At 50.7% G+C, this 19,514-nt stretch overlaps 7 protein-coding genes across 7 annotated transcripts; 4 read left to right on the top strand and 3 right to left on the bottom strand.

The window, feature by feature from the left end:
* Window positions 1-330: 330 nt before the first annotated feature.
* On the bottom strand, window positions 331-3,630 carry F4813DRAFT_351434 (barren). The gene is made up of 4 exons (XM_049242413.1): window positions 3,303-3,630; window positions 2,638-3,220; window positions 1,010-2,578; window positions 331-928 (listed from the first exon to the last, which is right to left on the bottom strand). Exons 1-4 carry the CDS (start codon window positions 3,389-3,391, stop codon window positions 659-661), a joined length of 2,511 nt encoding a protein of 836 aa, XP_049102218.1. The 5' UTR covers window positions 3,392-3,630; the 3' UTR covers window positions 331-658.
* A 709-nt stretch (window positions 3,631-4,339) lies between these two features.
* F4813DRAFT_317739 (Sodium/calcium exchanger protein-domain-containing protein) lies at window positions 4,340-7,916 on the top strand. The gene is made up of 2 exons (XM_049240963.1): window positions 4,340-7,149; window positions 7,207-7,916. Exons 1-2 carry the CDS (start codon window positions 4,577-4,579, stop codon window positions 7,535-7,537), a joined length of 2,904 nt encoding a protein of 967 aa, XP_049102217.1. The 5' UTR covers window positions 4,340-4,576; the 3' UTR covers window positions 7,538-7,916.
* Window positions 7,917-8,056: 140 nt separating this feature from the next.
* Window positions 8,057-8,836, top strand: F4813DRAFT_351430 (uncharacterized protein). Its single transcript, XM_049242412.1, has one exon. It carries the CDS (start codon window positions 8,532-8,534, stop codon window positions 8,778-8,780), a length of 249 nt encoding a protein of 82 aa, XP_049102216.1. The 5' UTR covers window positions 8,057-8,531; the 3' UTR covers window positions 8,781-8,836.
* A 507-nt stretch (window positions 8,837-9,343) lies between these two features.
* On the top strand, window positions 9,344-10,256 carry F4813DRAFT_387114 (eukaryotic phosphomannomutase; the record flags this gene model as incomplete). The annotated part of the gene is made up of 2 exons (XM_049246517.1): window positions 9,344-9,900; window positions 10,004-10,256. The coding sequence occupies 2 exons, from the start codon at window positions 9,344-9,346 to the stop codon at window positions 10,254-10,256; spliced, it is 810 nt and encodes a 269-aa protein (XP_049102215.1).
* Window positions 10,257-10,725: 469 nt separating this feature from the next.
* Window positions 10,726-15,025, bottom strand: F4813DRAFT_317726 (uncharacterized protein). The gene is made up of 3 exons (XM_049240962.1): window positions 12,340-15,025; window positions 11,456-12,144; window positions 10,726-11,381 (listed from the first exon to the last, which is right to left on the bottom strand). The coding sequence occupies exons 1-3, from the start codon at window positions 14,868-14,870 to the stop codon at window positions 10,909-10,911; spliced, it is 3,693 nt and encodes a 1,230-aa protein (XP_049102214.1). The 5' UTR covers window positions 14,871-15,025; the 3' UTR covers window positions 10,726-10,908.
* A 1,820-nt stretch (window positions 15,026-16,845) lies between these two features.
* F4813DRAFT_317702 (HSP20-like chaperone) lies at window positions 16,846-18,263 on the top strand. The gene has a single exon (XM_049240961.1). The coding sequence runs from the start codon at window positions 17,092-17,094 to the stop codon at window positions 18,103-18,105; it is 1,014 nt and encodes a 337-aa protein (XP_049102213.1). The 5' UTR covers window positions 16,846-17,091; the 3' UTR covers window positions 18,106-18,263.
* Window positions 18,240-19,062, bottom strand: F4813DRAFT_317695 (Pcc1-domain-containing protein). Its single transcript, XM_049240960.1, has 3 exons — window positions 18,787-19,062; window positions 18,347-18,727; window positions 18,240-18,287 (listed from the first exon to the last, which is right to left on the bottom strand). Exons 1-2 carry the CDS (start codon window positions 18,822-18,824, stop codon window positions 18,433-18,435), a joined length of 333 nt encoding a protein of 110 aa, XP_049102212.1. The 5' UTR covers window positions 18,825-19,062; the 3' UTR covers window positions 18,240-18,287; window positions 18,347-18,432.
* Window positions 19,063-19,514: the final 452 nt, after the last annotated feature.

Raw genomic sequence — 19,514 nt, 5'->3', positions numbered from 1 at the left:
TAGTCGATTAGAACTGGAGGATGGCCGTAATCCTTTCGTTGTGGGGATACACAGCAAGGGAATAAGAACGAGATATACTGTTTATCAACATGTTCCAATATGATTAGTGATAGTGACGGAATAATATGGTATGTCCTCAAGTGCCAGTAAGACAAAATGGCATAAAGGTGTGTTTAACTTCAGTACGTACATTTCGCATGATTTGAATACCCAAATGTAGTGCATTCGGTAAAACTCTTATACTCTTACTGTGCTAAATCGATTCGCAGGGTGGGTTGGTTATAGTATTAGACGAAACATTTGCACGCTTGAATATGGGCAATTTAAAAGGCACATAGAGACGAAAGTATTTGCATAGGTGCTTGATGTAATACTACTCATTCATCATCTCGTACGTAACTCAATAACAAAGTAGGTGGTGCGCCGACCACGATCCGCTTTTCCGTCATGGCCACCTCCATGCCAATTCCATCACAAAACGATCGCTTGCCTGCTTTGCTCATTGACATGTCCGTCCTGCCCTGCAACCTATCTCATCTGAATCATCGCATCGTGCGCGTACGTTAGGCAGGTGATATTTCTTTTTCTTTTCTTCTTTCCCCTTCCTTTCCTCCTATTCCAAAAGTTCGATAGTAAACGCATATACAACACGTGCTTATCAGGCCTCGCCAGTGACTTCTGCGGACCAATCCCTCTTGATCTCGAGCTCTAGAAGCTCGGGTGTGTTCTCGATGACGAGGCCCTTTTCGTTGGCTAGATGCAGAAGGCAGATGAAGCAGAAACTAGTCGAGATATCATCCATGACCGACCTGGGATACACGGACTGGAGGTCGTTCATGACCTCTGTAAACTTGAGTGTCTCTCCCTCTCCCTTTTTGATCCTCTCGGGGTCCTTTGCTGGAGTAGGAAGTCCGGTGTTGTTACTTTCCTGTAGTGGTGGGTTAGATTAGTCTGATACTAATTTATGAAAACTTGATTTAAAGGAGTAAATTTCATTCTGGTAGCTTACCTCCTCTACATCTGGCAGTCCCAAGCCCTTCCAAAGTTCCTCCTTCAACCGGCGCACGTCTACTTTCTTTGCTACGCGAGCATATTGCACGTATTCCGGCCTTAACCGACGCGTGGATGTGACTAGCTGCGTTCCGAACCCGCCGGTCGTCATGCCGTTATCGAGCATACCGGTAATACCGATGTCCTGTGTGGCAGGGACGTCGGCGCCTGGCGAGAAGTGATCCCTAGCATCGGCGAACTCGTCGTCATCGTCATCTAGCATGCCACCACCGGGTAGCGGCATCTCGTCATCGAAGAAGTTAGCGTCGTAGTCACCCGCAGGAAGGACCGTATCCTGGTCGGCATTCTGCATCGGCTCCCTTTGCGCCCAGAAGGCTTCGTCCATGTCACCTGGGATGACGTTCTTATCCTGCTGTTTGGTGTTTCCGAACAAAGCCGTCTTGTTTCCAAAGCGGCTACGACGACTCAGGCGAGCCTTGGGTTTGAGGAACAGATTAAGAAGCTGCGTTGAGTTGAAGTGCTTGTCGTCGGGGAGTAGATTCCGAGTCTTCGACTTCCAATCCTTCTTGGGTAAGGAGATGGCAGAGTTACTTGCCGCCTGGGTAAAGATGGTTTCGGCCACTTTTTGATCCAAGGAGGACGCGAAGTCTATCTCGAAAGGTTCCTTCTCCTTTCGCTGGCGGGTGCTCGTCTCGGGCTTATTTGCGTCCTTGATCTTCCTTATTCTCCAGTGCTCCGGGCCGGCCCAATTCTTCTGGAGAGCTTGGTCGAAGTAACCTAAGATATCTTCGTGCATCTTATCGACGCTCTTAGCATGGTTCATAGACACAACGTAGTCACCATTCTCCTCGTCGATACCGTCAACACCATCCCCCCCAGCCATTCCGTCATCGGTTCCAACTTTGTAGGGTCGCATCTGGGGTTCCAGCGCAGCTTCTCGTGCCCAGGCTTCACCACCCTCCCCGAATGCGACATCAAAGCCACCCATAGCTGTCATATCGTCAAACCCGGCGAGATTATCATCGTCAATAAACATCCCAGACTTGTTGCCGACACCGCCACTTCCGCTTTCATCCTCGTCTTCGTCTTCTTCTAGAGCACGTAGGAATGGGATATCCAGAGAACCTGATGGGTTACCAAGCTCAAAGGTTTTAAGTGACGGGCATATATCTTGCTCATCTAATCTGGCGAGGTCGGGAAAGAACTTGGCGGCGAGGGCGCCAATATCAATTTCTACGTCTTCCTCTTCTTGAGCTGGTTGCTGTTGTGTGATAGTAGCTTCCTGCTCTTCCTCCGCTTCTTCATCCTCGTCCTCGGCGTTGACATCTTCTCTCCTTCGAGGTTTAATACCATCTGCAGAAGCGTCGTTGGCATCGTCGCTACTGTCGAATACGATACGACCCTGGCCGTCAATCATGAGATGGTTCAATAGGAGACCTTTAGCACCACCTTCGTCAAAATCCGCCGAAGCTTTCTTGAATAGCGGATCCACCGTAAATTCTAATTCGAATTTCTTTAGCTGTAGTGAAGCGAAGGATGGTGCAAGGGTCGCTTCAGAAGACCGTTGCTATGAAAGTATTAGAATATCTTCGTTATTCGTGTTGCATGTTGACATGTGAAGCTTACCCGCTTCTTCGACTTCTTCTTGACTACATTGCCGTTCTCGTCTACTTCTTCTTCGCTGTCCTCGCCCTCGCCATCACCTTCCCTATCCTTTTTCTTGGAATTACTATCGGCTAAACCGCTTAGTAGCTTGCCAGTCTCTGTGGCTACGCTGTCGACTCTGCTGGTGTAAATTTTGACGCAACCATCCAAGGTGCAACTTGCTCTTTGAAAGTTAACACCGTCTCCGTCTTTCAGCAGAGACATATCGTGGAAGTAATCGATAAGTGCGAAGTTCCAAGAGTTCGTAGCGTTGATTTTGTTATCAGTAGCCATCTTCATCCATTCTTCAAAGTTGGCTAGAATGGGTACACGCTTCATGGGCGTCACGCCGCTGTTGGTACCGGCTACATAGACATCATCGTCGTCATCCATAACGCGTCGTGGCGTATGGGGGGAGCCATTTTCACCGCCAGCCAGTCTGTGACCGACTTTCTTCGCAGGCGTAGACGCAGCCGCCTGCAGTTCGCTAATCTGTTTTTCGTGGAGGGCTCTTCGCGAGTGTAGTCGTCCCCTCTTCTCTTGGACGTCGTCGTTAAGAGGGATTCTAAAATTCGACAGTGAGATTTTGGTTGCTAGGGGGGGTCATGACAGCTGAGCGACCAGCATAAACAACTAAGTCGACTTACTTTAAGGGGGATTTGAATGGCGAACCGGAAGAACCAGTTGTAGTTCTGCTGCCTGCGCTGGCGCGAGGGACATGAGCTACTCGAGGCATAGTTGGTTGTTGTTTTTGTATTACATGTAAAATGTAAAATTGGGGGGGGCTACATGCGAATTGTTCGGTCGGGTTGAGATGCAGGTCGCACGCAAAAGTCTGTTTCGCGTTTTCCGAGTTGACCGGCAACTTTTGATTCAACTTTGCGCAACATTCAAGTAAACAAATCGGAGATGCGCTAACTTCTTTGGCCGGCAGTCTGGGCGGCTGGGCGGCTGGGCGGCTGGGCGGCTGGGCGGCTGCTAAAGATTGGGCTGGATCAGCTTAGGTAAGGTTAGGCCTCCAAGGTTCCTTCCACTCTGCCAGCCTGCCTGCCTGCCTGCCTGCCACCATCCCGTATCGCAAATACACGCCACACTACTGGTGCCCGTTAGTGAGGTACCTAACCTACCTACCTAGGTAGATAACACGCGGCATGTGGCTAGTTCATCCATTAAGCACCACTAAGCACATGCAGCTAGAAAAGGTAGAACCTAAGAACAAAAAAAGAAAAGCTCCGACAATCTTGGCAACTACGTAGACGCTACCTAACTGGGACTTCTCCCCAATGCAATAGAACCAATTCAACCAAGATCGTACATATTCGAGCCCGTTTAAACCTTCCAAAATATCCAAAATATCCATTTTCTTGGGATATCTACCGACTTACCCCATGTCCACTTACCATTCAACTGAGCATACTTGACGTCAGTGCAACGTATTCCGTTTGAGGCAACCAAGACGACTCCCCCTTGAACCCGGTGGTTTGGGAACGGTACTGATGCATTAGCCAAGGCTACAAGTCATCATCAGGCGTGGTTTCGACGTCCACGTCAATACCTAGAACATACCCGACGTACCACTGGAGTATCTATCGCGTATCTATCGCGTAATTCGTTGGCCTTCTATCTTAAGTAAAAAGAAATATTCACCACATTTAATCATGGCCTTGGTACCGTTCGATACTCGATTGCCGCTCCTACAATAATTCCTGTAACCAAGTTATTTCCTTCTTCCCCCCCCCCTCCCTTTCATTCCATCTTACGTTTTCCCCTTTCTCAAGTCAAAATCGACTCCTTTACAACAACCTATTCTCCTATCAAGTTCGCCAATTACCAATTACCAATTACCAATTCGTTTCCTATAAGCATATATGCGCCCTTCCGGCGATGGCAGTTCGGCACAGCCAGCAGGGGTAACTTAAACATGTATACCGCTGTGCGTGGGAGGAAGGGATTTACTTCCCGCCCATTCTATACCACTCTGTTTATCATCACTCTCATCGCCACATATAGCCTGTTTGTCCGGGGACCAGCAGTGTCGTCAGACCAGCAACCAACTTTGTCCCCGCGATCTAGCGAAGATTGTCGTCTAGTCCACTACGCCGAAGATAAGTGTGCCTTTGTAAGGCGCAATTGTCACGGTGACGAAGCAGGTCTCATAGAGTATTTAACCTTCTATTATTGCGACCTTGAACGTGCACAGCCTCTTGCCTTTATCGTATTGGCCCTCTGGCTAGGTCTGTTATTCACCACCATCGGGATAGCTGCGAGTGACTTTTTCAGCGTCAATCTCAGCACCATTGCCACCATCCTTGGCCTAAGTGAAAGTCTTGCGGGTGTCACTTTCTTGGCCTTTGGAAATGGCTCTCCAGATGTGTTTAGCACCTTCGCCGCCATGAGCTCCAACAGTGGTAGCATGGCCGTCGGAGAGCTGATCGGTGCCGCAGGCTTTATTACATCCGTCGTGGCCGGTTCTATGGCCTTAGTGCGCGAGTTCAAAGTCAGCAGAAAAACATTTGTGCGAGATATATGTTTTTTTATAGCAGCTGTCGGTTTTGCCATGGGATTCCTAGCCGATGGAAACCTCCATCTATGGGAATGCAGTACCATGATTGCTTTCTACATTTTCTACGTCATCGTCGTTGTTGGCTGGCACGCGGTTTCTAAAAGGAGACGAGCACGACGACTTAAGGAGGCTCTAGCTCGCAGTCACTATTACGCACCGGCAAGCGAACGTAGCAATGATGAGTTGGAACCTTATAGGGACGATCCGGACGATGAAGACGCACGGCCCATAGAACGTCGTTCCTCGGAGAGGAGCGGGTCCAGCATTACCGACGTTGATATGCTGGAACGAGGGCCCAGGATCGAGGTTGGTGCACCTGACGACGATGACGATACTGATCGCAGCCATGTCGCTGCGGAGATGGCAAGCAGCATGCGTGTGAATCGCCCGCGCGGAAGGAGAAGCAATACCACGACCATAACTCCAATTCGGCCTAGTTTGGTTGGTGTGCTTGAGTTCAGGTCAGTATTATCATCGCTACAGGAGGAAGGAAACGTTCGGATGCGGCCATTATACCACACCCGAAGTTCTTCTGCCGATCTTCTAGGGACAGGACATGCGGTCGTTCAAGGAGCCAAGAGCACACAAACTATCCAAAACATAGATGATGCTTTTGTTGCGGCCAGGAACCGAGCGCATTCGTCCGGCGCCCTACCAATTGCTCTTGATGCTGACCTTGCACCTCGAAAATCGTTTGAGGATAGAGGTAGAACTCCCAGCCCACGTACCATAGGGGGGAAGTTGGCCCCCCCACCCAATGATCAATTCGGTGGCCTCCACACAGATAATTCTGGCCCGGAGGATATGTCACCGAATCTCCCCCCACAGTTGCATCACCTTCGCATCCCAAGCCCGCATGGCAGCGAAAGGTCCTCACCATCATTATCTCCGTTTCCGGTATTTGCGGAATCACCACTCGTTTTTTCAGAGCCTTCTCAACAGCCTCCGCATCTCATACTTCCACCTGCTGCCCAAGAACGAAGCCCTTCTTTTCTTAACTTTGTTGAACACGCAAATTTGAAGCCTATTAGGTGGTGGCCTTACCGGATATTACCCTCTCCACACGTCATAGTCGGTACTCTCTTCCCAACTCTTCAAGATTGGAGGGGTAAAAATATTTGGGATAAATTTGTCAGTATCATATCTGTACCGAGCATATTCCTGCTGGTCATCACGTTGCCTGTAGTAGAGACTGAGGCAACAGACGATGACTCAGAAGAAAACATTGTAGAACAACCAGCGTCAGGTTATCTGGAAAGTACAGCAATATCAGTATCCACAGAGCCAGGCGGCTCTATTGAGCCCGAAACGGAATGGCAACGATATAGACGACGCGCGAGGTCCAGAGCTTCTAGTCGCAGCCACTCACCTAGTCTCATCTCCGTGACTGCTCCGGATAATACTCAGGGGCCAGACCAAATCCAGGTGGCACCATCCCCCCCTCCGCCAAATGTGCAAATCACAAAGCCTGCCCCTGAACTCTTACAAGATAGCTCAACACTAGGGGATGATGAACAAGGATGGAATCGTTGGCTATTAATTCTCCAAGTTTTTACCGGTCCATTATTCGGCGTGTTCGTCGTATGGGCGAATATGATCGAGGATCTTGACCAACCCGTCGCAACTCTCGTAAAAGCCCTGTTGGTTTCACTTGCTTGTTCCCTAGTTCTGCTTGGGATTATACTTATGACTACGTCGCCTGATCGCCGGCCTAAATACCACTTTTTATTCTGTTTCTTAGGTTTCTGTATATCAATCGCCTGGATATCCACAATAGCTGGAGAGGTGGTCGGCGTAATGAAAGCATTCGGTGTCATCTTGGATATATCAGAAGCAATATTAGGTCTTACTATCTTCGCGGTTGGTAACTCAGTGGGGGATCTTGTGGCAGACGTGACTGTCGCACGGCTTGGATACCCAGTCATGGCCTTGTATGTCGATACCTAAACTGAACTAAAGGCAGGGCTTATTCGGCTAACATTTCATAGATCGGCCTGTTTTGGCGGTCCGTTGTTGAACATCCTACTCGGCATTGGACTCGGAGGCGCGTACCAAACAATACATGCGGCAAATAAGAAGAAAGCAAAGCACCCCGATAGGCCGATACATTATAAACCGTACCATATCCAGGTCAACGGGACGCTGATGATCTCTGCCATAACGTTACTTATCACCCTGTTCGCGTTGCTAATTATCGTACCGATTAACAGATGGATTATGAGTAGAAAGATTGGCTGGGGTCTAATCGGACTTTGGTCGATTAGCACAGTGGTAAACTTGGTCATCGAAGTGACAGGAGTCTGGCAGGACATAGCGTAAGGGGTTTGAGGTTCGGACATAGAGGTTTCGGTTTGACTTTATTATTATGGCGGGACGGGATTGTTACGTTTTTACGTTATAGTATATCCAATTGGCGGGACTGTTGATTTTATTTGAAAGCAATGCTAAGTCGCTCATATTTTACTTAACAGGTAGACTATGATTTTATCTAATACTTGTTGGTTCACCATCTCTGTTCAACGGAGGTAAATGTTACCAAAGAATCCTACTAAATGCCTCGCTGTAACGCTACTCGATAAACGCTGGATTCTTTCTATTAGGGCTCTAACAATGTGTAAGGTGTGAAACCTAGAAGCCGCGTGGTGTGTGTTCGTGGGATAGCTAGAATGTTCTACTACAAGGGGCAAATACAATAGTCCTATCCGATTCTAATTCGTGCTTTGACAGGAGGACCATACGGTAGTCCCGGGCGTCATGAGGGTCTGGGATTGTACTGCTTGGAGACTACTCGAAGGTCTGTTAGATTCACCGAGGTATGCTCTTTCAGTGCTGTGTACTGGTAGCTGGCACACCATCATACGTTGTAATCCTATTCGCGATAATAGGTAGTACTGAATTAGCTTGGCCGAGCTGGCTTGCTTTGATTATATGTGCATACTAGGTTACATTTCATTGGTTGCTTTTCTTGTTGGGTTGTATTCGAATCAACCTCGCATGAGATGGAAACCAACAGCATATACAGCTTTTCTGGGTAGACGCTCTTTGTATCAACCAGGAAGACTCTACTGAACGTAGCCACCAAGTAACGCTCATGGGGACCATCTACCGAAACACGAGTTCAGTATTATCGTGGCTTGAAGATCCAGAGATAAGTTGGTGGTGGACCGCCTTGTGATGGGGGATCTCTTGGTTTCCCTAATAACACATCTGCCGCCGCAACCCGGGTCTGCCGAATATATCTGTCTATCTGACAGAGTAATCATAGCAGGGCTCGGGACCTTTGCCACTGACCCGAGCATGCCTGAGTATATACATGTCTCTTTTCCAAACTTATGGTGGTAGATTAGGGATTGGACCGGATGGTCTAAAACCTGGAGATGCAGTTTGCCTCATCGATGGAGCTCCATCTCCAATTCTCCTGAGGAAGGATGATTTATCAGAGAAGGAAGATTCACCTTTGGTACACATGGGAGCACGCTTTATTGTAGGGTTATCAGATGAAAAGCCTGCTGAGATGATCAAAAGAGGCGAGCTGGAAATTGAGACATTCAAAATACACTAGGTCTATTGAAAGGGTAGGTTCTTTGAATATGTAGTAACTAGTATGTAGAGTTGATACTGAATAGTTAGGTAGTTGTAGTATGAAGATGTCATGTATATGTGTAGCCCCTATTTCGGTACGTCTCTGATGTACTTGTTGTCCCCCAAGGTGCGGTACATGTTACATGTACTACATAAGGTACCTAGGTACCGAGTAGTCGAGCTGGTGTGGAGCATGTGGGACGTATTGAACTTCAATTGGTGCATTTCCCCCCCTTATTTCCGACCCTGACCCTGCCCACCGCCTTCATTTTAACACAAGTTTATGTACAAAAGTATACCAAGTACATCTCAACCCCTCCCCCTCCATTTTCTCAATTTCAGGGGTCCAAGTCTTTAATTACTTACCATCAACCATTAAGAGGCGCAGCTGTCAACGCAGACGAAGACGAAGACGCTACGCACTTTTACAAGATTAAAGACACGCGTCCCGAACTCAAAATCCGACTTCGTGTTCCTCACTTCGTCAACTCCAGTCTCTAATTGTGCCCAAGGAAAAGAAAAAGACCAACTAAAAATTCCAATATGGACGCCGGTACCCCCTCTTATCCTCCCCTAGAGGACCGCCCGATCAAGAACACAATCGCCCTCTTCGATGTAGACGAGACGCTGACGCCGGCGCGTCGTGCTGCTTCTCCCGAGGTTCTTCGCACGCTCGAGCGACTACGACAGAAGGTCGCCATTGGATTCGTGGGAGGTTCGAACTTACCCAAGCAGCAAGAGCAATTGGGCGCTGCTGACCGCCCCGTCACCACCATGTTCGATTTCTGCTTCAGCGAGAACGGTCTAACGGCCTACAAGATGGGTGCCGAACTACCCTCAAATAGCTTCATCAAGTGGCTAGGCGAGGACAACTACAAGGAGCTCGCCAACTGGACCCTGCACTATATTGCCGACCTCGACATCCCCGTCAAGCGCGGTACTTTTATCGAGTTCCGCAACGGCATGATCAACATCTCCCCTATCGGCCGTAACGCTAGCACTCAGGAACGCGACGACTACCAGGCATACGACGAGAAGCACAAGATCCGAGAGACTATGGTTGGCAAGATGAGGGAGAAGTTTGGGCACTTGGGTCTGACGTGAGTTAACCTACCCTTCTATCTTAACCCTATTACAGAACAGAACGAAGGGAGGGAAGGGAGGGAAGAAAATAACATGTGCTAACTTGCCAAATTAATCTAGGTTCTCGATTGGTGGCCAGATCTCTTTCGATGTCTTCCCTACGGGTTGGGACAAGACGTACTGCTTGAAGCACCTTGAGGACGAGGCCAAGAAGCCCGGCGGCATCGAGTACACCAACATCCACTTCTTTGGCGACAAGACCAGCAAGGGCGGCAACGACTACGAGATCTATACCGACCCCCGCACCATTGGTCACTCCGTCGACGGGCCCGAGGACTGCATGAGGCAAATAAAGGAGACCTTCGATATCTAACACTTGGCCTAGGGAACCTAGGGAGGAGGAATCCTACGACGATGATGACTGAAGATGATGACTGAGAACTGCCTGATAGATCTGGCTAGACCATGATGCGTTTGCACATGAATGAGATAAAACAAAAAAAAAGAAAAGTCAAAGAGGTAGAGAATGCTTAGGCAACTCGTGGACATATAATCCCCAATACCTAGGTATATACCTTCTAACCCGACCCCTAAAATACGCCCAATAAATAAATCAATAAATCAATAAGAGATGCCTCCAATTATAAAGATGACCAAGACTTATACTCTAGCACCTAGTTGGCCAATTCATCAAATATCCTACGACCTAGAACCACGTTTATGAAAAGACCTAGATTAACTTTGATTTGATTCAGGCATGACTATCTCCATAACCTACTTAACCAGGTATATATTCAAAAAGTCAAGCATCAGACCTCAACTTCCCGGTCCGCAGAATCTCCTCAATACAGTGACATTATTCATGCTCGCTTGCTTGCTTGCTCTCTCGCTCCCGCTTTCTTGACTTCTAGCACGCTCACATATCTCCTCACTCATGTCATCGTAATCCAACTCGATGCATAGCACATATAACAACAACTCTCCCTCGATATAATATCATCTCATCTCATCACATACAACAAACCTTACCTCCCAAACTCCAAATGCGGCACAATAACCGGCCCATACTTCGTCGGCGCCGTAAACGCGCCATCGCCCTGAACCACGAAATCCACCGCGAGACTCAACCGGCTAACCCCCCCATTCGCCAGCTGCGGCTGGTTCGGCCCGTACGGGGTCGCGGGGACAGCATCCGGGTCGTACGCCACGACGGCGACGTAATTGCGGCGGCCCATGAGCTTCTTGAGCTCGCGGGGCGCGCCGCTGGCGTCCGTGTGGAAGATCTCCATCATGTCCTCCTTGGTGTCGCTGACGTCGTTGGGCGAGGACCGCTGGCCGTTGGCGGGGACGTAGTGCGTCCGGTTGCTGTGCAGCATCTTGAGGATGTACTGGGCGGCGGGCGCGGCGACGATGGGCGACGTGATGATTTGGTACATGGTCTTGTGGTCGCTGGGGTGCGTCGGGTCGTGGACGAGGCCGGCGCCGGCGGCGTTGACGTCTGCGGATAGCATATTAGGTACTTGGGTATGTATATAAAGGGTAGAAAGAAAAGGGGTTGGGAGAAAACCGTACCTCCAGACAAGAAGGTCATACGCAAGCCCTTCTGATGCGATATCCCCTGCAGCGTGCGAATCAGATACGTCCGCTCGAGGTCCTTGCTATCGTGAGTCCACATATCCTTCAAGATCTCGCCGATGTCCAAGTCGCCGAACTGGTTGACCACATTGCCCATAAGACCGGACTTGCCCACGGCCTTCTTGACCTGGCTGAAGCCCTGCGCAACCATCTCCTTGCCGCCGACGATGCCCGCCACCGAGCTCGTCACCTTGCCCAGCACGTTGTACGTCGTGTTGACCGCCTTCTTGCCCGTCGCGAACGTGTTTGCCAGGCTCTCTACCGTGTCCAGGCGCGGGTAGACGATGGGCACGGACAGCATCCACAGGCAGTGCTGCACGCTGGGCGGCAGCATGGCGATCTTGGGGAACAAGCCCTGGTACGTGGGGCCGGCGAGCACGCGGGTCTGCGTGCGCTCCGACCGCAGGTCCACGCCGGCTACGACCACGGCCGGGCCGAGGTACTTGATGAAATGCCAGCCCTGGCCCGTGACCGTGAACAGATCCATGTCGTGGCTTACGTTCCGGAGCACTTCGAGCGTGGTGTGGTGCTGGAAGAGCAGGTACATGTCGACGGCGATCCGGCCGATGTTCTTGAACATCTGCGAGTTCTGCATGTAATCGGGGTACGAGCCGTAGCCGTCGAATCTAGGGGGGGGGAGGGTAGTTGTTAGCATAAACATATATATATACACACTTCCCCTTTCTCTCTCTCTCTCACACACACACACACACACACACACACACACACACACACACATATATATATATATATATATCTTTCTGTGCGCTATGCATTTATATATAAAACAACAACAACAACAACAACAACAAAAGACTTACATGTCATGATCGTCGATCTGGCAGATATGCGGGATCTGCGCAAACGCCTCCCTCAGGAACGGCTGGTCGAAGTGGCTCGTGTAGAAGTGGAAATAGGCGTGGGACACGTCCTCCTCGTGGCGCGCCGTCCACGCGGCGTTCTTCCTATTGTCGCGGCCGGGCAGCGCCAGCCACTGCTTCAGCAGGGGCACTTCCTTCCACAGCCTGTCGCCGTAGATCTGGTCGCCGAGCCCGAGCTGCACGTGGAAGCCGCCGCAGTCCACGTTCTTCTGCAGCACGTCCTTCCACATGAAGCCCAGCCCGCCCAGCTTGCTGCGCTCGCCCTGCGACGTGCTCGCCGCGAAGTCGTTGCCCGAGTGCGCTATGAAGCGCCAGTTCGTCTCGCTGCGGCCCGCCACTACGAATTCGTACCGCGTGCAGCCCAGGTGCGACGTCACGGCGTACGTCCACCGTTCCGTCGCGCCGTCGCCCATCTGCAGGTCGACGTCGTATTTGAAGAACTGCCACCTCTGGTGCGTGAAGATGGTATGGGGCACTAGCTGTCGCGGGTTCGGGGATAGGTCGACGCTGCGGTGGATGTGGATGGTGGGTGGCTGGGGAGCGTCCGTGACGATGAGGACGCTTCCGTGCCAGATCCCCTTCTCGACGTCCATGTTGGTGTACCGGAGATACGGGCCGAAGTAGACGCCGTTCGTCGGCTGGACTTTGTACATGTCTACTCCGGCGCCGGGGGGCGGTCCCGTGAAGCCTGCCGCCGTCGGCGTGGCTGTCGCGACGCTCATGATGCTCTCGGCGTAACCGGGTGTCTGCGGCGGGAACATAGGCGAGGCCATCGCGCTCTGCTTGCCGAACATCGGCGACCCGAGAGGATTGCCGTATGTGGATGCGGTCGGGGACAGAGGTGGTGCCTCGTGGTGGATAGGGTTGGGACCCTTCGGGAACTCCCACTGAGTGGCTTGCGAAGCTAGATGGATGTAATAATACTGGCCCGAGTTCTGGTCGAGATGCGCGATCCAGCCCTCAGGTAGCGGCGGCGGCGAAGTAGGACCTTGCCCTTGGAACGGGGAGGGGGTGTGAGTGACAACGGTCTGCTGCGCTGGTTGACCGTTTTGCTGCGGCTCCGGTCTGGGATCGTTCGCGAAAGCAGGATGTCCGGGATGTTGTAAAGCCGGAGACGCGAGAGCGGCGGCGGCAGCAGCTACTTCTGCTTGCTTCTTGGGCGGCGGAGATGATGTGGCTTGGGTAGGTTGGGCTGGAGTCGATGAGCTCGAACTCGGCTGGGCTGGCCGCTGCTTCTCGTTAGGATATGCTGAAGAGCTTCCGCCACCGCCAGGGTTGATACTGGAGTATGCGGGAGGAGGACTTGGCGACATCTGCATTCTCTGGAAGTCCTGTTCTAGCACGCTGATCTGAAGTGCGGGCCCGCCATTTGTATTCGAGCCCGAGCCCGAGCCCGAAGCCGAACCAGAGGCCGGGGCTGCGTTTGGGCCTGTATTAGTGGCGTTCGCTGGCCGTGTTGCCTGCGCGCCAAACGTCGGAGCAGTAGGACTGGTGACGGGATTTGCTCCCTGGTATACGGTAGGGGGTCCATGTGGTTGTTGATCGGGGGCCTCCGTCGGCGTCCAAGGACGAGGTGGCAGCTGCGTAGCCGGATGCTGTCCGTATTGCGCCAGCCGTTGAGCCGCCGCCGAACTCTGAAGGCTGTTAAGAGTTGCGGTTCCCGATATTCCAGCAGCCGCATATCTCGCCTCGATACCTCCTCCGGGGATAGTACCTGGTTCTACGATAGGAGTCTCCGGCGGGGGTGGAGATCCTCGACTCGCTCTTGTGGTTGACGTAGAAGCTGTCGACGCAAACCGGTTTACGCCGCTGTCTGGCATCTTGAGGTGGTTATCTTCAGCTGCTTGAGGCCGCGCATTGCTGTTCGAGCTTGAGCTCAAAGCTGCGGAGCTCGCCCTAGGCGGAGGGTAGTAGGGCTTTTGATGATAGTTAGGGAAGGACGTGGTAGTAGTAATATTCGCTGGTTTCGCTTGGTTGCCGAGAGGTTTTGCAAAAAGACCGGTATCCTCTCCTGGAGGGCTGGCCGGACTAAGCGACGCTGGTAAAGGTCTAGGAGCAGTTCCCCGCCGTTCAGCAAGACCGGGTCTTTTTTCGGTAGGACTTGTTTCTAATCGCGGGGTGGTGTCGTTGAAGGAGTCCGAACGTGAAGAGCCCGGAGGACTCGTGTATATCTTATTGAGAGAGGGCCGGCGGTCGTCGGCAGGATATGGAGGTCGACTCGACTGGGAAGGTTGACCAAATCGATGGTCGTCGTCATCAGGGTACGGCAGAGGCGCAGCAGAGCTCGAGGCGCCCGGCGGCAGGGGAAAAGTAGGCTGGGAAGATACCGGGGCGGGATATCTGAATCTATCGGAACTAGGCTTGGGACTCTTGGGGTTGAATATTCTCAGAGGCTCGACGGTAGGACTGTCGCAATCCTCAGCGGGTTTACTGAGGAACATCTCCTCTTCGAGTCTTCCGTGTCGATCCATCCTGTTTCACGTATTCTCCTGTACTCGGAGCGCAAGCCAACTAACGAGGCGCAAAAAGGTACACCGGCAGAATACGCGGGATGACGCACGGGGAGGGGGGGGGGAAAGAAGATGAAAGTTATTTATAGGCGCTTTGCGACAGCCAGACGTAAAACGACGTCTAGACGATGGCTTAAACGAGGTGGGGTAGCGATGATTGGTTTTGGATCTGTCGTGAAGCTCACTGAAGGCCGACGGCTTTCGACCAAGGGGAATAGAAAGAATGCGGTACAATATACGCGCAGTACAAAGCATGAACGGGTGAAACGAATTCACGGGAAGGATAAGATGGCTTCGAAGAGGTCTATGATATGCGACCTACCGTCTGGCCGTGTGGATATGAGCGTGCCCCTCTTGGAAGAGAGAAGCACCTTGTCTGGTCCAGTGGACTCATCCAGCTTGGCAACTTGGAAGACAGGGCAGATGATTGGTTGGATTACAAGTTGGCGCTTAAGAAATAGGGAATTCGGGTCAAGTAGAATACTTCCAAGCGCCCAATCAGCCCCCATGCAAGATGAGACCTGCCCGTACAATACATAGGTCGCAACATATACTGGCTTCTCTCTCATACTATGTAGAGCGGAAGTCTACCGGTCTAGTTCTGGCTTGCTGGTTTCCCTTGACGTTATTCTACACGCTCACTAACCATTAAAGGGGCTAGCTCATATAATTCGCTTAGATTATCAGAGCAAGAATCTATTCTGTAAAGCCATGATAGGACAGAATGTAAATAGAGATGGTGGGTCAGCTGCGCACTGCCTCTTGATTCACTTCTATTCCCTACTGCGTGCAGATGATGTTCGTCTTAACGTGCCATAGTCAAATTAAGCCCATGGTTGTAAAGTTTATTGGACACTTTTCAGAATGCGTAACAGGGGTCATCCGATGGCATGATGGATATACCCGTTGTTCACCGTTGTTCACCGTTGTTCAAATGTCATAGTATTTTCACCTGACGAGAAATATCCCCCCATAGCCGTGACACGGTCCGTAGGTAGCTTACCTTAAGATAGAGAGTCTAAAGAATGTACATAGGCGGCTATCGAACCAAACTTTTGAAATTATCCAGCTTTATTTGCTGGGTGTGCCCCTGTATGCTTGTGATATGCATGCTGTATCGTACATACATACATACATTGACGATCCTTCCCGTCAAGTGGGAACCGTCAAAAGCATATTTAAAATAAGAGGGCTCCCGCGGCGCCCCGCCATGGAAAAGCGAACTGCTATCTCATAAGAAGGATAGTTTACGACTTCATGTTGAATTTTGGTATAATTATTATCAGCTAAGCTTTTGCTTCTCGCCGCCAATATAGGTTGTTAACTGCATTTCTATATACAGACATATTATTTATGAGTTTACCGGCTGTGATGTTGGTAGTAATTACATGATAAGGCAATAAAAGTAGAAGCATACCGTTAAGGCTGTTAATATCATCGTCCGTTACTATATATACTATAGAAGAAGTAGTCAAATTTCAGCCTTACGAACGCCACAATACCTTTGTAGAAAAACTTCGAAATAATAGAATGCCTTTGTTCGGCTCGGCTCCGTCGCGGGCCCTTCGGTTGCGAAAGCAGTTCCCTGAAGGCGACAATCTGACGCGGCACGCGCCGCGAACAACCCGCGAACAACGACGAATGCACCGGCTGCCTGCTTTAATCCATAGCGTATCGTGACTCTTAAACATATGATTCAATATATCTTACCTCTACATAGTGTTCGGATGCCGAACTTGCCTCTTCGCATCCGAGATACGTCTTTTGCCTCCCGCTCCCTATAGGACGCTAATCTGAAAGAGGGATCAGGGTTCGACCATTGAGCCAATCATGATGCTCCATACTTCCTCGACTGTCTGGATTGGTGCGTAGGACGCGTGGCACCCACCGAAAATGATGCTGCGTCTGTCCCAGATGCCTCAGCTAGGCTACAATTTCCAGCGTGTTCCGGCCTGTTCGAACCTGGGTTACGTACACAGTCATGACTGTTTTGTAAGTCGCAAGTCAAGTTCGGCTGCGTCTGACATTCGCCATGACAGGTCGTATGTTACGTATTCCGACCTGGAGCCTTGATATGTCTTTGTATAAAAGGACTGGACTGGACGTCCTCTAGTTTGACATAACATCTTCAGAAACAACAAGTTCATCATTACAGATCTAAACAACAAGTATTCATCCAAAAATGGAAAACAACAACAATAACCAAGCTCCCTTCTGGGACTTCATGCAATCATTTGGTCCGCACGGGGCTGGGAGAGGCGGCGTCGGTATTGACCATACCAACTTCGGCCATCAGTTTCCCCAAGGATTCCCATTTGACACCACCCAGTTCAACCCCTGGATGGCTCACGGCTGGGGCCGCTGGGGCAACCACGGAAGTCATGGCAGGGGCGGCCACCAGCAATATCGAGACGCACCTGAGACCGGTAGGGAAGAAGATCACGATGGCACCGAGACGGAGAGTTCTCCCGAAACCTTGAGGCATACGCCAGACGAGTCAGTCACCGGCGATGTTCCACCCCCTCCGCCACCTGGAGTCTTCCCTCATCATCCTCCACCGCCTCCCGGGGCATTCCCGCATCACCACGGCCCGCCGCCGCCGCCGGGTGCTCCGAACCACCACGGTCATCCGCACCCATTCGGTTCTCACCGAGGAAGAGGAGGTCGATGTGGACGTGGCGGCCGGCGCGGACCGCATGCGGCACCGACCTACAGCGGCCCATGGGACTTCCGTCCATTGATGCACGCTTTTGCCGCTCATCCCTTCGCCGAGGCTTTTAGAGAGTACATGGACCAAGCTCGCAGTGGTCACTCTGGCGAATCGAATGAGCACCAAGATGTTGCATTCATCCCGCCTGTCGACGTCTTCAACACCGAGGGAGCATACGTACTCCATGTGTCACTACCAGGAGCGCTGAAGGAGGATATTGGAGTGAATTGGGACGGGGAGAAAATCAACATTGCTGGGGTTGTATACCGTCCGGGCAATGAAGAGTTCCTCCAGACCTTGTCTTCGAGCGAAAGGAAGGTTGGTATGTTTGAGAGAAGCATCAAGCTACCACCTCCCGGAAGTGACGAGAAGGAGGACATCGACGGTCTCAACATCACCGCTAAAATGGAGAACGGTATTCTCATCGTTACCATCCCCAAGACTGAGAAGGAGTGGACTGAGATCCACAAGGTCGACATCGAGTAAACATAGATGTTGCGGGGTTAAAGGGTTAGGTACATGGTAATTGGTTATGGAATATTGAGAGTCATCTCATAAGATGGAATGGTAGGCGTTAGGAGTTGCAGGTAGCACAGCCCCCCGTATTGCAATGAATAAATAATTCTTTACAGAATACCTCCACGTGCTCTGAATCATCGTATAAACCCCTGAAAATGTCTTAATAATGATACCCTAGATTGCTTCTTGTATTCACTATGATACTCACCTGGTCTTGTTTTACATTCCAATTAAGAGTTGCGGGACAGCATCCCTCATCCGCCGTGACAAGGGCTATGCCTTCACTAAGTCCATTCACGCTTTGGTGTCTTCCGTGGCTAGTACATCCGTGTCGAGCTCTTGCATGACTTCGACCACTAAGCTTAAACTATCCATGAAAGAGTTGACGGCTACGCGAAGCATCCTGTTGGTAGTAGCTTTGTACTCGGTTCGTAAGATATTCCCGCCCGAGTCCCCATTGATGGTGTCTTCATCTGACTGGTCAAGGGAGAAGGTCCGCTTTACCAAAGGCGACAGCTCTTTGTCGACTTGTAGTGCCTTTAGGGCAATGGATGCGAGTCTTGGTGTAGGGAATGGCACCTCGATCGTCCTAACAAGCAATCTTAGCCTTAAATTATTAGTAGATTATGGCTGCATATGCTAACATACAGTGCACATGGATATTGTATTTCTGCTATTGAGGCCATGGTGACTACTCGTATGCCTTTTCCCAGGTGAATAGAGTCCGGGGGTGGGTGGATTAATGGCTAAGAGGCTTGGAGCTTGGAATGTTGATTGCGCAATAAGCAAATAGAAATAGTTACCTTAGGCGGGTAGGTACCTAAGGTTACAGTTGTGAGCCGTAGCGGGGAACACAGGGAGGGCAGGAGGGGTAGGCAAACCAGGTTTCTTCTTAGGTTGAAATGTTCCACAAAACACGATAAGATAAGGATTGGTAGGATGATAAGAAACCTTGGAAGCGTTGGAATTCAGCTGCGGCTTATGAGGCCAGCGTTTCAGCCACCTATGCAATGGGTCCATACGGTTGCTAAGCAACGGCTTCACCGGTAAACACGACAGGGCAGACAGGGGCATAGGTCACGGTCTTAACCTAATATGGTAAGAGGTCAAATGAGGACGCTATGCGACGGGCCAGAAGTTTGACCCATGTCGCTTTCTTGCCCAGTCTTAGCCAGTCTTAGCCAGTCTTACCCCAACATAACAACAATCAAATAATAATAGAGCGAAACCATACAAAAACATCCTTTTCTTGAAAAAACACCCGTTAATCATTTACATCGTCTACTTCAACTTCATCCTTTCATCCTTCTTATCAACTCCCTGACTCTTCTTGCTTGCATTCACTACTACTTGCTGCCGACACGCCATACACATCA

The sequence above is a fragment of the Daldinia decipiens genome (genome assembly GCF_022478715.1).
Source record: "Daldinia decipiens strain CBS 113046 unplaced genomic scaffold F4813scaffold_7, whole genome shotgun sequence".
NCBI lineage: Eukaryota > Fungi > Ascomycota > Sordariomycetes > Xylariales > Hypoxylaceae > Daldinia > Daldinia decipiens.
This window is presented reverse-complemented; position numbering and strand designations above follow the sequence as displayed.

What these genes read in the sequence shown, in the direction of transcription:
- F4813DRAFT_317702 (XM_049240961.1), top strand. Translation starts at nt 17,092, where the DNA reads ATGGAAAACAACAACAATAACCAAGCTCCCTTCTGGGACTTCATGCAA.
- F4813DRAFT_317726 (XM_049240962.1), bottom strand. Translation starts at nt 14,870, where the DNA reads ATGGATCGACACGGAAGACTCGAAGAGGAGATGTTCCTCAGTAAACCC. An exon ending in CAGATCGACGATCATGACAT is followed by an intron (nt 12,145 to 12,339) that starts GTAAGTCTTTTG and finishes CCCCCCCCCTAG; the next exon opens with ATTCGACGGCTACGGCTCGT. An exon ending in TATGACCTTCTTGTCTGGAG is followed by an intron (nt 11,382 to 11,455) that starts GTACGGTTTTCT and finishes TGCTATCCGCAG; the next exon opens with ACGTCAACGCCGCCGGCGCC.
- F4813DRAFT_317739 (XM_049240963.1), top strand. Translation starts at nt 4,577, where the DNA reads ATGTATACCGCTGTGCGTGGGAGGAAGGGATTTACTTCCCGCCCATTC. An exon ending in GGATACCCAGTCATGGCCTT is followed by an intron (nt 7,150 to 7,206) that starts GTATGTCGATAC and finishes AACATTTCATAG; the next exon opens with ATCGGCCTGTTTTGGCGGTC.
- F4813DRAFT_351434 (XM_049242413.1), bottom strand. Translation starts at nt 3,391, where the DNA reads ATGCCTCGAGTAGCTCATGTCCCTCGCGCCAGCGCAGGCAGCAGAACT. An exon ending in CCATTCAAATCCCCCTTAAA is followed by an intron (nt 3,221 to 3,302) that starts GTAAGTCGACTT and finishes GTCGAATTTTAG; the next exon opens with AATCCCTCTTAACGACGACG. An exon ending in AGAAGAAGTCGAAGAAGCGG is followed by an intron (nt 2,579 to 2,637) that starts GTAAGCTTCACA and finishes ATACTTTCATAG; the next exon opens with CAACGGTCTTCTGAAGCGAC.
- F4813DRAFT_351430 (XM_049242412.1), top strand. Translation starts at nt 8,532, where the DNA reads ATGTCTCTTTTCCAAACTTATGGTGGTAGATTAGGGATTGGACCGGAT.
- F4813DRAFT_317695 (XM_049240960.1), bottom strand. Translation starts at nt 18,824, where the DNA reads ATGGCCTCAATAGCAGAAATACAATATCCATGTGCACT. An exon ending in ATACAATATCCATGTGCACT is followed by an intron (nt 18,728 to 18,786) that starts GTATGTTAGCAT and finishes ATTGCTTGTTAG; the next exon opens with GACGATCGAGGTGCCATTCC.